Source organism: Mustelus asterias, chromosome 4 (assembly GCF_964213995.1).
Source record: "Mustelus asterias chromosome 4, sMusAst1.hap1.1, whole genome shotgun sequence".
NCBI lineage: Eukaryota > Metazoa > Chordata > Chondrichthyes > Carcharhiniformes > Triakidae > Mustelus > Mustelus asterias.
The window spans coordinates 100,684,233-100,698,228 of NC_135804.1; the positions used below are offsets into that span (position 1 = coordinate 100,684,233).

General features: G+C 46.5%; 1 protein-coding gene across 1 annotated transcript in view; it reads left to right on the top strand.

Moving 5' to 3' along the window:
* Window positions 1–13,996, top strand: part of LOC144492887 (disks large homolog 3-like) — a 221,648-nt gene that overhangs the window by 37,481 nt on the left and 170,171 nt on the right. The window contains 1 exon segment of the mRNA XM_078211466.1: window positions 1,469–1,638. Within this exon segment, the coding sequence (XP_078067592.1) occupies window positions 1,469–1,638 (170 nt within the window).

The following is a 13,996-nucleotide window of genomic DNA, read 5'->3' on the forward strand; positions in this document are numbered from 1 at the left end:
TTTAAAATTTTTACTCCATCCTTAAAGTTACAAAGCCAATGCTCAGAATGGATGAGAAGATCCAAATCCATTCCTTGCTTGCTCCAAAAACCAAATTCAAAATCCAATTCATGGTCCCCACAAGGGCGACAAGGTAAGTGAGTTATTGCACCCCAACTTGGGCTTGATCCGATGACGCTTGATCTTAGCCAAAAGGCTGAATTAAATCCATGCTGTTGGCATCGTTCTGCATCACAAATCACCATGCTGCCAACTGAGTTAAACCTCCTTGCTCCCACATTCTATGCACTTATTAATAAAGCCCATAATACTATATACCTTATTAACTGCCCACTCCACCTGTCTTTCATATATACATCCAGATCCCTCTGCTCCTGCATCCTTTTTAGAATTTTACCCCTAATTTTAGATTGCCCCTCTTTGCTCTTCCTGTCAAAATGCATCATCTCACACTTCTCTGCATTGAACTTCATCTGCCACCTATCTGCCCACTCCATCAACACATCTATGCCTTTTTGAAGTTCTATACTGTCCTCTTCACAGTTTAAAATACTATTGACTATTACTCTCTGCTTCCTATTAATCAGCCAATTTCGTATCCATGTTGCTATTGTCCCTTTTATTCTATGAGCTATAACTTTTCTCACAAGTCTGTTGTGTGGCACTGAACCAAATGTCTTCTGAAAGTCCAAGTATACCATATCAAGATCATTACTTTCATCAGCCCTTTCTGTTACCTCTTCAAAAAATTCCATCAAGTTAGTTAACCATGATTGGCCCTTTAGAAATCCATGCTGCCTCCTCCTAATCTACCCACCTTTTTCCAAATGACTATTAATTCTATCTCGAATAATTATTTCTAGAAGCTTGCCCACCACTGAACTTAAACTATTATAAAATAAAGACAGAAAATGCTGGTCAAACTCAGCAGGTCTGGCAGCATCTATGGAGAGTAACAGAGTTAATGCTTTGGATCTAAATGATCCTTCTTTAGAAGATCCTTCCGGCAGGATTTACCAATCCTGTCACAGTCAGTCGACTTTTGAATGGTTCACCGAATTTTACAGCCCCATCTCCCCTGCAACGGGGCCTGAAAATTCTGCCCCCCACCCCACATGTGGTTTATGTCTTTTGCCCTCTCCATTCCTCTGCTCTGCAGATAGTCGAATACCAAAGTTAGCGAGATGATGCTCTTAAATTCTGCATGATAACTGTTGTTTCTCAATGCTGTAACCTGTAACATTTTGTTGCATCTCAATGAACCTTGATTCTCTGCATTTTAATTTTCACCATCTCAGCCTCACCTTTTGTATCACCATTTGCGCCCTGTGACATATTCAATACTGGTGAATAACTTCAGAATCAAGTTCTTTTCAGGATTGGATGAAGCATGTTCACATTGTAGGAGATATTAATTCTGCCTATTGCTGGAAACCTCATCCTTGATTGCTGTTGGTGTTTTTTTCAGAGTCAATGACTGTGTGCTACGAGTCAATGATGTGGATGTTTCAGAAGTCGTTCACAGTAAGGCAGTGGAGGCGCTGAAGGAGGCAGGACCTGTTGTTCGACTGTTAGTCCGTAGAAGACAGCCAGCCACAGAAGCTATATTAGAAGTGAATCTTTTAAAAGGACCTAAAGGTAACCTTTTAATGTCCAAGTTGATAGTGCTGATTTGATCAGTGATATTGGCACATATGCAAGAAAGAACCACCATTCCATTCCAGAATCAACCCTTGGTTGCCTTGTTATTTAAACCTCATTTCCTTGGAGAGATGTAGTAACAACTCTTGAAAAGATGTGTTGGTTTCTCTTCTTCCAAAGTCAAAGTAGTGACATTAAAGTGTTTCTTTTCAAAATATGGATATGAACAATAACTTCTGGATACACAACACAGACAGTACCTTTGCATTCCTTGGCTCAGTAATGCAAACAGCAGCTGGACTGTTTGTGTTTTTAATAACATAAACATTCTCAATCTCAATAACAAAACCTGCACTTTCCCTGTCTCAGTAATACACAGTGCCTGAATATTCCCCAACTCAGTAATAGAGGGCTGGGGTTTTGCTGAGGATTTTGGAGGTGGGTTTGTTTCCAGATTGCGAACCTGCAACCAATGATAAGTATATAAAACTTTCCATTTTGCCAAAGGTGATGTGCTAATTAGTGAGGGGTCAGAGTTGGTGGCCAATTAAGTGGCTGGAGTGGGAGGCAGGGGGCAGGGGTGATTAGAGTTAGTACTCCAGGGAGGTGACCACATTCTGGCCCAATTCTGCAGTCATTGCTGCATCTGGCCTCTGTGCATGATTTTAAAAATGAAAAACTGAGTCTTCAAATTGGCCAGGACAGATAGAGGGTTGGAACCCAGAAAAGACGAGAGAAATGTTAATGTTATTAAAATTGCATTTCTGTGGAAAAGATTTTCGTGAAAACTTCCACTATTCTCCAAACAAATAAAACTTTCTCCACACTGCCTGGCTAGTTGGAGCTGTTCAGCTTTACTCAGCTCCCAAAGGCCGCCCACCTCTGCAAAAATTTCCAGACCTTAGAATGAAGCTGTTAAGGAACTACTTAATCACCTAAATGCACTCATTAACAATGCAGGCAACTTCACTTTCCTGCCCCCATCCCCAGCTTCATGAACATTGGTCAGGTCGGGAACAGAGGTGGGACGTTGTGACACACAACATTGGCACCAATTTGTTTGGCTGCCCTCCTCCACATCAATCCAAATGGGCACAGGAAACTCCAGCACACAGTTTCTGAGTTTTCCCCGTCTCAATAATACACAGTATTAGATATTCCCAGTCTCAGTAATACACAGTTTTAGATATTCCCAGTCTCAGTAATACACAGTATTAGAATATTCCCAGTCTCAGTAATACACAGTTTTAGATATTCCCAGTCTCAGTAATACACAGTATTAGAATATTCCCAGTCTCAGTAATACACAGTTTCTGAATATTCCCAGTCTCAGTAATACACAGTATTAGAATATTCCCAGTCTCAGTAATACACAGTTTTAGATATTCCCAGTCTCAGTAATACACAGTATTAGAATATTCCCAGTCTCAGTAATACACAGTTTCTGAATATTTCCAGTCTCAGGAATACACAGTATTAGATATTCCCAGTCTCAGTAATACACAGTTTTAGATATTCCCAGTCTCAGTAATACACAGTATTAGAATATTTCCAGTCTCAGTAATACACAGTTTCTGAGTATTTCCAGTCTCAGGAATATGCCATGCCTGAGTATTCTCAGTCTCATTAATACATAGTATCTGACTATTCCCAGTCTCAGTTATACACCATGAGAGAGATTTTACAAGAAAAATTCTAAGTGTCCAACTAATGTGAACATGGGAGAGTTTCAGATCCAGTTTTTGGGTGAGTCTTTACTCCCAATTTTATGCACTTAGACAATGAAAAAATGGGCTAGACCATTTCCAGCTACTAGAGGCAGTGGGTGAGGCTTAACGCACCAGCCAGCTTACTCTATCAACAGAGGGAGCTATTGCGCTTGTGCAGACCTCTGTGGCTGCACATGTGCAATTGCAACAGCAGAGGCTTGACAGAGAGAGAGAGAGACAGACATCTGTCAGGCCTTTGCTGCTGCAACCAGCCTCACCCTGGTGCCACTCCCCAGTTATCACAGGACCTGCGGCTGGTATCCCCACCCTTACCCTCGACCTCCACAGGGGTCCCAATGGCCTCCAGTTCAACCGGCGAGGACAACATGACTGTTCCTCGTTGCTGGGGACCACGTGCTTTCCTTGCCAGAGAGAACCTCTCCCAGCGAGGTCACAAAGGCAAGTGAGCCCAGATAATTGCGCCTCGGGCTCGCTGAACACATGTAAATAAAGATTTTAATAAATTTAAATAAATTATTCAGCCCCTCAGCAGAAATGGGCGGGAGGCTGAATGCTCCAGATATCTGGAGCCAATAAGATTGCGAGAGGCGAGTAATCAGGCCTGAACCTGATTTCTCAGCTCTGGTGCGATTTTACTGGCTCACCCCGCCCATCAATGGGCAGGGCGAACTGGTAAAATTGCGGCCCATGTCTGCGTATTCCAAATTTCAATAATCCACTATATCGTAGTCTTCCCAGTCTCAGTATTACACACTGCCTGGGCTTTCGCAGACTCAGAAGCAGAGAAATTCAACTGCTGTGAACTCAGTGAAGCAGTTGGTCCATCTGTGCCAGTGTGAGGGCCAAACTAAATCCAGCTTCAAGCCTCACTTAAATTACAGGGACCTGTGTGATGGTGCTCCTGCAATCAACTACTAGTTATACATTGATAGAGTGGTATCCTTTTCTGGTGGTGAATATTGCCAGCTCACATTCCGAATGGTGACCTATGGAAATGCGAATAAAGGAAGCCAGCACCAAACTCTCTCCCTCTTGACTGCTGAGGTTGGTGGTGAATATGATGCGTTACTCAATTAGAGCATTGGTCACCTCCTTAATGTAGCTAAGATCCCCTGTTAGAATCTTAAAGGAGATGGTAGCATGCAGACTCAGAACTGGAGGGACTTTGAGGGCCTCCTATCCAACAGGTAGCTTGTCCTGTTGCAAGAGGTCTGCAGAAGTTTACAAAAGCCTGCCTGGAGAAACACGGCCTCCTCCAGCACTGTTTCTCAGCTAAACCCATCAAGGTGAATCTTGGCCTGTGGATCCACTGTATTAGATGTAGCCTCCTCTATTCAGCCTTCCACCCCGTCCCCATCCGCCTGCCACCCTCCCCCAGTCCACCACTGCCCCCAAACCCAAATCTATTCTGATTGCGATGGTTGTTGCTGGAGCTGCTGTTTCTCATCCTAGTTTAGCTACATTCAGGAGAATGGATCCCATAATAAGTAGAGAGTCCTGATCTGAAGCATTGTTGGGTAGCAAAGTATAGAAGTTGTGATCTTAAAGTTAAAAATGCTCATGACAATCCACACAGCTAAGTATGTTGTGATCTAGAGAGCTGCAGCTGAAAGCCCTTTGATACTGCTTCAAGTGCTCTGACACCAAACAAGCAGGTTTAGCTGGCAGGTCCAAGATTGGGAGGACGATATGTAAATTCAAGTTAAAATGTACTGAGGGTGAATATGATATCACTGGAGTGTGATTTTTAACCTTTTAGTTAGGATTCCACTTGCCTCAAATGGGTACCGAACACGTAGCCTGAAGCAGATCAGTTAAAATGTTGGATGCAGTAATTGTGTAGACTCGTGATGGCCACAACCTTTGGGCGGAATCTTCTCCACTTGTTCCTACTCTTCTGGCAGAGACTCATTGACTGGACGAGAACCTGATTTCCTAATGGGTGGTGTTTGCCTAAGCTCTTTACCAGAATTACCCCACCTCCACACACCCCAACCAATCCGGCAGGTGGATGAGATGAAATGTCCATTCTGTTAAGTAGATTTCTAATTTACAGGACCAATTACAAACTTTCCACTCTTGACTGCTGAGGTTGGCAGGGAATGTGATGTATTGCCTGTCCCTGGCAATTAGAACTTTGGTCATCACCTTAATCAGCTGATGTTCCCTGTTGCCGACCTAATGGAGAAAATAGTGTACAAATTCAGAGTAATGTGGCATGGGTTACAAGTGCTCACCAGCATTTAGATTTTTTGAGGCTGCTGCAACCACAGGAATAGAGAAGAGACCTGGCAAGGCTTCTCTGCAGGTCTTTTACTCTATTCTGGAGGTCCTACGGTGTGGTCTGAAGGGCTGCAGTGAACCCCAATGATTGAAAGAAAAGAACAACCTCTCTAATGAAGCAGGCATGAACTGTGTGGAGCTACATACATTCATCTGTCTGTAAGCACCTCTCATCCCCATTCAAACAGCTAACACTCACTGTCTTAGCCTATTGCCCTGACATCCATGTTTCACAGTGACACTTGATAAATGGTGGCCTTCCTGCCTCTCTGTAGAAGCCTTGCCAAACTCCCAAACCTCACTGTTTTCTTTTCTTTCAGGAAAAGAGAGCACACAGCTTGACTAGAGACAGAGAGACCTGAGGGGTCAGAAGGGTAGCCAGGCACTTCGTCAGCCATTCGCAATGTATGCCCACCAAGTCCACTGGGAAGGAGATCTTCTTTCAGGAGTTTGTAGCTGTCAGCAGTGGCCTGCCATGACAGCTAAGCCTCCTGAGGCACTAGTGCTCAGGCATATCCAGAGAGATTATCCTCGGCCTGTAGAGAGAGAGAGAGTCCTGACCTGAAGCATTGTTGGGTAGCAAAGTATAGAAGCTGTGATCTTAAAGTTAAAAATGCTCATGACAATCCAAGCAGCTAAGTATGTTGTGACCTAGTGAGCTGCAGCTGAAAGCCCTTTGATACTGCTTCAAGGGCTCTGACACCAAGCAAGCAGGTTTAGCTCGGGGGCAGCGGCTCCTTCCAGCTGGATATCAGTATCTATCACATAGGTCCTGTGAAAGGGGCATGTGACTGAGAAGAAGGCAGCTGATCGTGTTGATGGTGTAACTATCAGTAGTGATGTGGCTTCTGTTATTATCCCTCAACGGAGGTGGAAGCTGGAACTACACAAGGCACTCCTATGCCATGGTGAAGTTTGGGAATAGGGAAATGCAGCTGAAGGTGAGTGAAATGCCAGACAGGTGAAGACCAGGCAAGAGGTTGAAAATGATCTGTCAAGCAGTAATAGCATGGTGTGAGAGAAGGAGTGCTTTGAACAACAACCACAGCTGGATTTCTTCAGTTTAATGCTCAAAGCTTTCTCAGCTTGTCAGTTTCACTGAAGAATCTCTTCTCATTGTGTAATTGCTTCAGTGATGAGAAGATGCAGACAAAGGATGGATTTTATCATTTTTGCACCAAGTGCTGACTCAGATGATGTGCAGCTCGCTGGCTGCATAATCGGCATTCCTCGCCAGGTAATTCAGCACTTGATGCAACAAAATGGAGGTGTGGCCCACTCCATCACGCTGGCAGGATGGGGCCATAAAAAGCTAGCAGCCCCCTCACGGACTTGGAAACCTCACCCAGAGGGAACCTCCCTGGCACTGCCCCTTGGTAATGTCAAAGGGCACTGTCAGGGTGCCACGTGCAGTGCCTGGGTGCCACAGGCGGTGCTTGGAGGCAACACCAGGGTACAGCCTGGGCATGTTCTTTTCAAACCTGCGTGCACTGGAACCTGCATCTACTTGGCTGGGAAAATTTTGTCCTCAAATCCTTGCTGCCCACTCTGTCCCCAGTAGGTGGAGATGGGGGCTTAAAATCTGCCAATAAAACTGGGAAATTTTGTTTTAAGCGTCATAACTTGCAATTGGACTTTGGACCTAGTTCATAGCCATAACCAAATCATTGCGTTCAGTTTCAGATGGATAAAATCTCTAAGAGATTAAATTAGGAGTGAAGTAAGAATAAAAGTTTACAAAGACTGGCCTATTGACCCAGTATAAGAACATATTGTAGCATGACAAAAAATAAATAAGAAAATCATAGAAAGGAAACAGCATAAAATATAAATTAAGAGGTAGCTGTTGGTGTGATAATCAACAGTTAACTAAGTGTTGCTTTACGTTTTTGAGTGCTACAAAGCACATCTATTATCCCTATTTTAGTGGAAAGAACATGGTGAGCATACTGCCCTATGAAATGGCAAGAATAGATATGATGTGGAGATGCCAGCGTTGGACTGGGGTAAACACAGTAAGAAGTCTCACACTACCAGGTTAAAGTCCAACAGGTTTATTTGGTAGCACAAACCACAAGCTTTCAGAGCGCTGCTCCTTCATCAGGTGAGTGGGAGTTCTGTTCACAAACAGGGCATATAAAGACACAAACTCAATTTACAAAATAATGCTTGGAATGCGAGTCTTTATGGGTAATCAAGTCTTAAAGGTACAGACAATGTGAGTAGAGAGAGCGTTAAGCACAGGTTAAAGAGATGTGTATTGTCTCCAGACAGGACAGTTAGTGAGATTTTGCAAGCCCAGACAAGTCGTGGGGGTTACAGATAGTGTGACATGAACCCAAGATCCTGGTTGAGGCCGTCCTCATGTGTGCAGAACTTGGCTATCAGTCTCTGCTCAGCGGCTCTGCATTGTCGTGTTTCGTGAAGGCCGCCTTGGAGAATGCTTACCCGAAGATCAGAGGCTGAATGCCTGTGACTGCTGAAGTGTTCCCCAACAGGAAGAGAACACTCCTGCCTGGTGATTGTCGAGCGGTGTTCATTCATCCATTGTCATAGCGTCTGCAAGGTCTCCCCAATGTACCATGCCTCGGGACATCCTTTCCTGCAGCGTATCAGGTAGGCAATGTTGGCCGAATTGCAAGAGTATGTACCGTGTACCTGATGGATGGTGTTGTCACGTGAGATGATGGCATCCGTGTCATGCAGACACTATGACAACGGATGAATGAACACCACTCGACAATTACCAGGCAGGAGTGTTCTCTTCCTGTTGGGGAGCACTTCAGCAGTCACGGGCATTCAGCCTCTGATCTTCGGGTAAGCGTTCTCCAAGGCGGCCTTCATGACACACGACAACGCAGAATCGCTGAGCAGAGACTGATAGCCAAGTTCCGCACACATGAGGGATGGCCTCAACCAGGATCTTGAGGTCATGTCACACTATCTGTAACCCCCACAACTTGCCTGGGCTTGCAAAATCTCACTAACTGTCCTGGCTGGGGACAATACACATCTCTTTAACCTGTGCTTAACCCTCTCTCCACTCACATTGTCTGTATCCTTAAGACTTGATTGCCTGTAAAGACTTACATTCCAACCATTATTTTGTAAATTGAGTCTGTGTCTTTATGTGCCCTGTTTGTGAACAGAACTCCCACTCACTTGATGAAGGAGCAGCGCTCTGAAAACTTGTGGCTTGTGCTACCAAATAAACCTGTTGGACTTTAACCTGGTGTTGTGAGACTTCTTACTAAGAATAGATATGTCAGCCATTATAAGTTAATTGAACAAGACAGTCATTTAAACCTCTGCAATAGCATTAGAGAGAGCAGGACATATGCTAACGATGTAATTTTGTTATGCTATAGAGCCTGTCATTGTCAAGTACCATATAGTATGCCTTGTGTTTAACCAGATTCATGAGAAACATTTTCCTTCTTTTTGCAGTTATCATCAGCCAGTTGTTGTGTTCATAAAGCACCGACTTATATCCCTAGATGAACCGACATATATCCCTAGGTGAACAAATGGCAGTCAATAGGAGGTGTTGCCTGCGCTTGCACAATATTATACAATCACTGCCTGAACAAATTTCAGTGATGTTCCCAGCAGGATATGCTGGAAATGCTATGTGGAATGTTTAGTATCAGCAATCAGTGAACATCCAGAGGTTGAAAACTAAAATCACATGGGATTCGGGATGGGCTGGCTTGATGGATACAGAACTGGCTTGGTTAAAGAACAACAGGTTTATTTGGTAGCAAATACCATTAGCTTTCGGAGCGCTGCTCCTTCGTCAGATTTAACCTGGTGTTGTTAAAACTCTTACTGTGTTTACCCCAGTCCAACGTCGGCATCTCCACATCTTGGTTAAAGAAGACAGAGAGTGGAAGAGTGTTTTTCAGAATGGAAATCTGTAACTAGTGGTATTCCGCAGGGATCAGTGCTAGAACCTCTGTTGTTTGTAGTCTATATAAATTTTCTGGAGTAAAATGTGGGTGGTCTGATTAGTAAGTTTGCAGATGACACAGAGATTGGTGGAGTTGTGATAGTGCCAGGGATTTTCAGAGGATACAACAGGATATAGATAGATTGGAGACTTGGGCACAGAAATGGCAGATGGAATTTAACCCGGACAAATGTAAGATGATGCATTTTGGAGGACCAAATTTAAGTGTGAATGATACTGTAAATGGCAGAGCCCTTAGGAACATTAACATACAGAGGGATCTGGGCGTGGAGGTCCACAGTTCCCTAAAAGTGGCAACACAGCCAGCCAAGGTGGTTAAGAAAGCATATGGGAAATAAAATTGCGGTTATACAAAACCTTGGTGAGACCGCATGTGGAGTATTGCGTGCAGCTCTGGTCACCACACTATCAGAAGGACGTGGAAACTTTGGAGAGAGTGCAAAGAAGGTTCACCAGGATGTTGCCTGGTCTCGAGGATGTTGACTATGAGGAGAGGCTGAATAAACTAGAATTGTTTTCACTGGAAAGACAGAGGCTGAAGGTAGACCTGATAGAGGTCTACAAAATTATGAGAGGCATAGACAGGGTGGATAGTTAGAGGCTTTTTCCAAGGGTGGATGTATCAATTACAAGGAGGCACAGGCTCAAGATGAGAGGGAGGAAGTTTATGGGAGATATGTGGGGGAAGTTTTTCACGCAGAGTGGTGGGTGCCTGGAACACACTGCTAGAGGAGGTGGTGGAAGCAGCATTTAAAAGGTATGTGGATGGATACATGGATAGCGACCCGAGTAAGAGCAGAAGGTTTTTTTTTAGTTAGGGCATCATGATTGGCACAGGCTTGGAGGACCAAAGGGCCTGTTCCTGTGTTGTACTTTGTTCTTTGTTCTTAGCCTTGTTTTTTTTATTACTTTTGCAGCATGTGGCTAGGCCAGCCTTTATTGTCCTTTAGAAAGTGGTGGTGAGCTACCTTCTTAAACTGCTGCAGTCCCTGTGGTATAGTACACTCACAATGCTGTTAGAAAGGGACTTCCAAGGATTTGACCCATCAACAGTGAAGGAATGGCAAATATATTTCCAAGTCAGGACAGTGAGTGACTTGGAGGGGAACCTCCAGGTGGTGCTCTTCCTAGATATCTGCTGCTCATATCCTTCTGGATAGTAGTGATCATGGGTTTTGTGGTGAACCATCGTTGGTTCCCACTGTGGGGTTGTTCTAATGTTGTTGTTGGGCTAGGGTGTTCACACTGTGGGATTGTTCTAATGTTGTTGTTGGGCTAGGGTGTTTACACTGTGGGATTAATACACCTGTGGTTGTTGCTGTTGTGGCACATCCCAGTTGGGCCCCGCCTCCTGGGAGAGGTATAAGACCCCCTGCTCGGGCGGGACCTCTTCAGTCTGGAGTGGTGTACTTATGTTCTAATAGTTCCATTGTTAGGCAATAAAAGCCTTCAGTTACCGAAGCCTTGTGTCTTGTGCTCGATTGACGTGCATCAATTTTATTGCCTAACACTAAGCTCTCGACGGAAAGGAGAGTATGGAACAAATACTAAAGCCAGAGCGTCTGACGCTGGATCCACGTGCGGTCGGCGCCTCTAACACCTTCGACCACTGGCTGAAGTGTTTCGAGGACTACCTGGCAGCCTCTGCAGCGGTCATCACAGATGACGACAGACTCCGGGTCCTCCATGCGAGGGTAAGCGACACTGTCTACCTCGCGATCCGTGCGGCCACCACTTACCCGAGGGCCCTCGAGCTTTTAAAAAAGCGCTACACGAGACCTCCCAACGAGATCCACGCTCGTTACCTCCTCGCTACACGACGTCGGCAGTCGGGCGAAACCATGGAGGATTACGCCAATGAGCTCTTGCAGCTTGCCAGGGGCTGCGACTGCAAAGCTGTGTCGGCTGAGCAGTACATGTACGACCTCGCCCGAGATGCGTTTGTGGCAGGGGTAGGGTCTTCGTACATCCGTCTCAAGCTGCTGGAAAAGGGGAATCTCAACCTGACCCAAGCTATGGAGACGGCTGAAATGCTTGAGGCGGCTTCGAAGAGCTTGGTCCTGTATCCGGAGGACCACGTGGAGACAACGTGGCAGGAGCAGTCACAAATCCCTCCTCGCCCCACGGGCTCGAAGTGCAGTATTATGGCGTGCTCCCATATAGACCCGACGACGGCGGCAGCCCCAGGCGGCCCGCGGTGCTACTTCTGCGGAGGAGCCAAGCATCCACGGCAAAAGTGTCCTGCTAAAGCGGTGGTCTGTAATCAATGCGGTAAAAAGGGGCACTACGCGAAGGTCTGCAGATCGAAGCCCAAGAACGGCAGTGCAGCCTGTGACCCTCCAGAACGGGGATCATCACCATCGACGTCGAAGTACCCACGAGGTCCGTCCACGTGCGAGTCCAGGACGACGCCATTGTGGTCGGAGGAGGATGACCACCAGGAGTCGCTACGCTTGGCGCCCTCAACCATGTGCGATTCATGGGGGTGGCCATTTTGGTCGACGACGACCAGGAGCGACCAGCAGGGGTCCTCAGCATCGACCTCAGCTGCCTGCAGTGACGTCCAAGGGCCAACGGTGGCGTCGATCACCCTGGACCAGGCTAAGCACCACAGGCTTGACTGTTCAATGTAGAACATTAAGGTAAATGGTCGTACAGTTTATTGTCTGTTTGACAGCGGGAGCACTGAGAGCTTTATTCACCCTGACACTGTAAAGAGGTGTGGACTCCGGGTTCTACCTGCCAAACAGACAATTTCTATGGCATCACGGTCCCGATCTGTACCGGTTCAAGGACGTTGTGTGGTAACTCTGAAAGTGCAGGGCACAATTTACGAGCGATACAGGCTCCTTGTGTTGCCGCATCTTTGCGCACCAATTCTCCTCGGACTAAACTTTATGGTCCACATGAAGAGTGTGATCCTACAGTACGGTGGGCCACTCCCTTCGCTGACAGTAGGGGACCAGCTGCAGCCTCCAAATTGTCCAAAGCGCCCCGCATGCAATCTTTCCACATTAAAGATCACCACACCCTCTTTATTTAAGAATCTGGTACCAGGCTGCAAGCCCATCGCTACTAAAAGTAGGCGTTACAGCGCTGAAGATCGGATCTTCATCAGATCTGAGGTTCAGCGGCTCCTCAAAGAAGGGATCATACAGCCCAGTATTAGTCCGTGGAGAGCACAGGTCGTGGTGGTTAAGAGCGGGAACAAACCCCGGATGGTCATTGATTACAGTCAGACCATTAATCGATATACGCAGCTGGATGCGTATCCTCTCCCGCGCATATCTGATATGGTCCATCAGATTGCGCAGTACCGGGTGTTCTCCACCATAGACCTTAAGTCCGCCTACCGCCAACTCCCCATCCGCCCAGAGGACCGACATTACACGGCTTTTGAGGCGGATGGTCGTCTGTATCAGTTTCTTAGGGTTCCATTTGGTGTCACCAATGGGGTCTCGGTCTTCCAGCGTGCTATGGACCGAATGGTGGACCAGAACGGGCTGCGGGCTACCTTCCCGTACCTGGATAATGTCACCATCTGTGGCCATGATCAGCAGGACCATGACACAAATCTCCAGAACTTTTTGTGCACTGCATCTCGCCTGAATCTGACCTACAACAGGGAGAAGTGTGTATTCCGTACGCGCCGGTTAGCCATCCTGGGATACGTAGTGGAAAACGGGGTCATTGGCCCTGATCCCGACCGTATGCGCCCCCTTGCTGAACTTCCTTTGCCCGCTAGCGCAAAAGCACTGAGGAGATGCCTAGGCTTCTTCTCCTATTATGCGCAGTGGGTCCCCAACTACGCGGACAAAGCCCGTCCGCTTATTAAGTCCACGACTTTTCCACTCACGCCAGAGGCCCAATTGGCCTTCAAGGCATTGAAACACGACATTGCGAAAGCCACGATGCACGCGGTGGACGAATCCATCCCTTTTCAGGTGGAAAGTGATGCATCTGATTTCGCCCTGGCCGCCACACTAAACCAGACAGGCAGGCCCGTCGCGTTTTTTTCCCGCACCCTTCAAGGTCCCGAAATTCGGCATTCAGCGGTGGAAAAGGAGGCCCAGGCCATTGTGGAGGCCGTCAGACACTGGCGCCATTACCTGGCGGGGAAGCGGTTCACCCTGATCACGGACCAGCGGTCCGTGGCGTTTATGTTCAATAACACGCAGAGGGGCAAGATCAAGAATGACAAGATCTTGCGGTGGAGAATTGAGCTCTCCACCTATAATTACGATATCATGTATCGTCCAGGGAAACTCAATGAGCCCTCGGATGCCCTCTCGCGCGGAACATGCGCTACTATGCAGGAGGACCGCTTGAACGCCCTCCATAATGACCTGTGCCATCCTGGGGTCACTCGGCT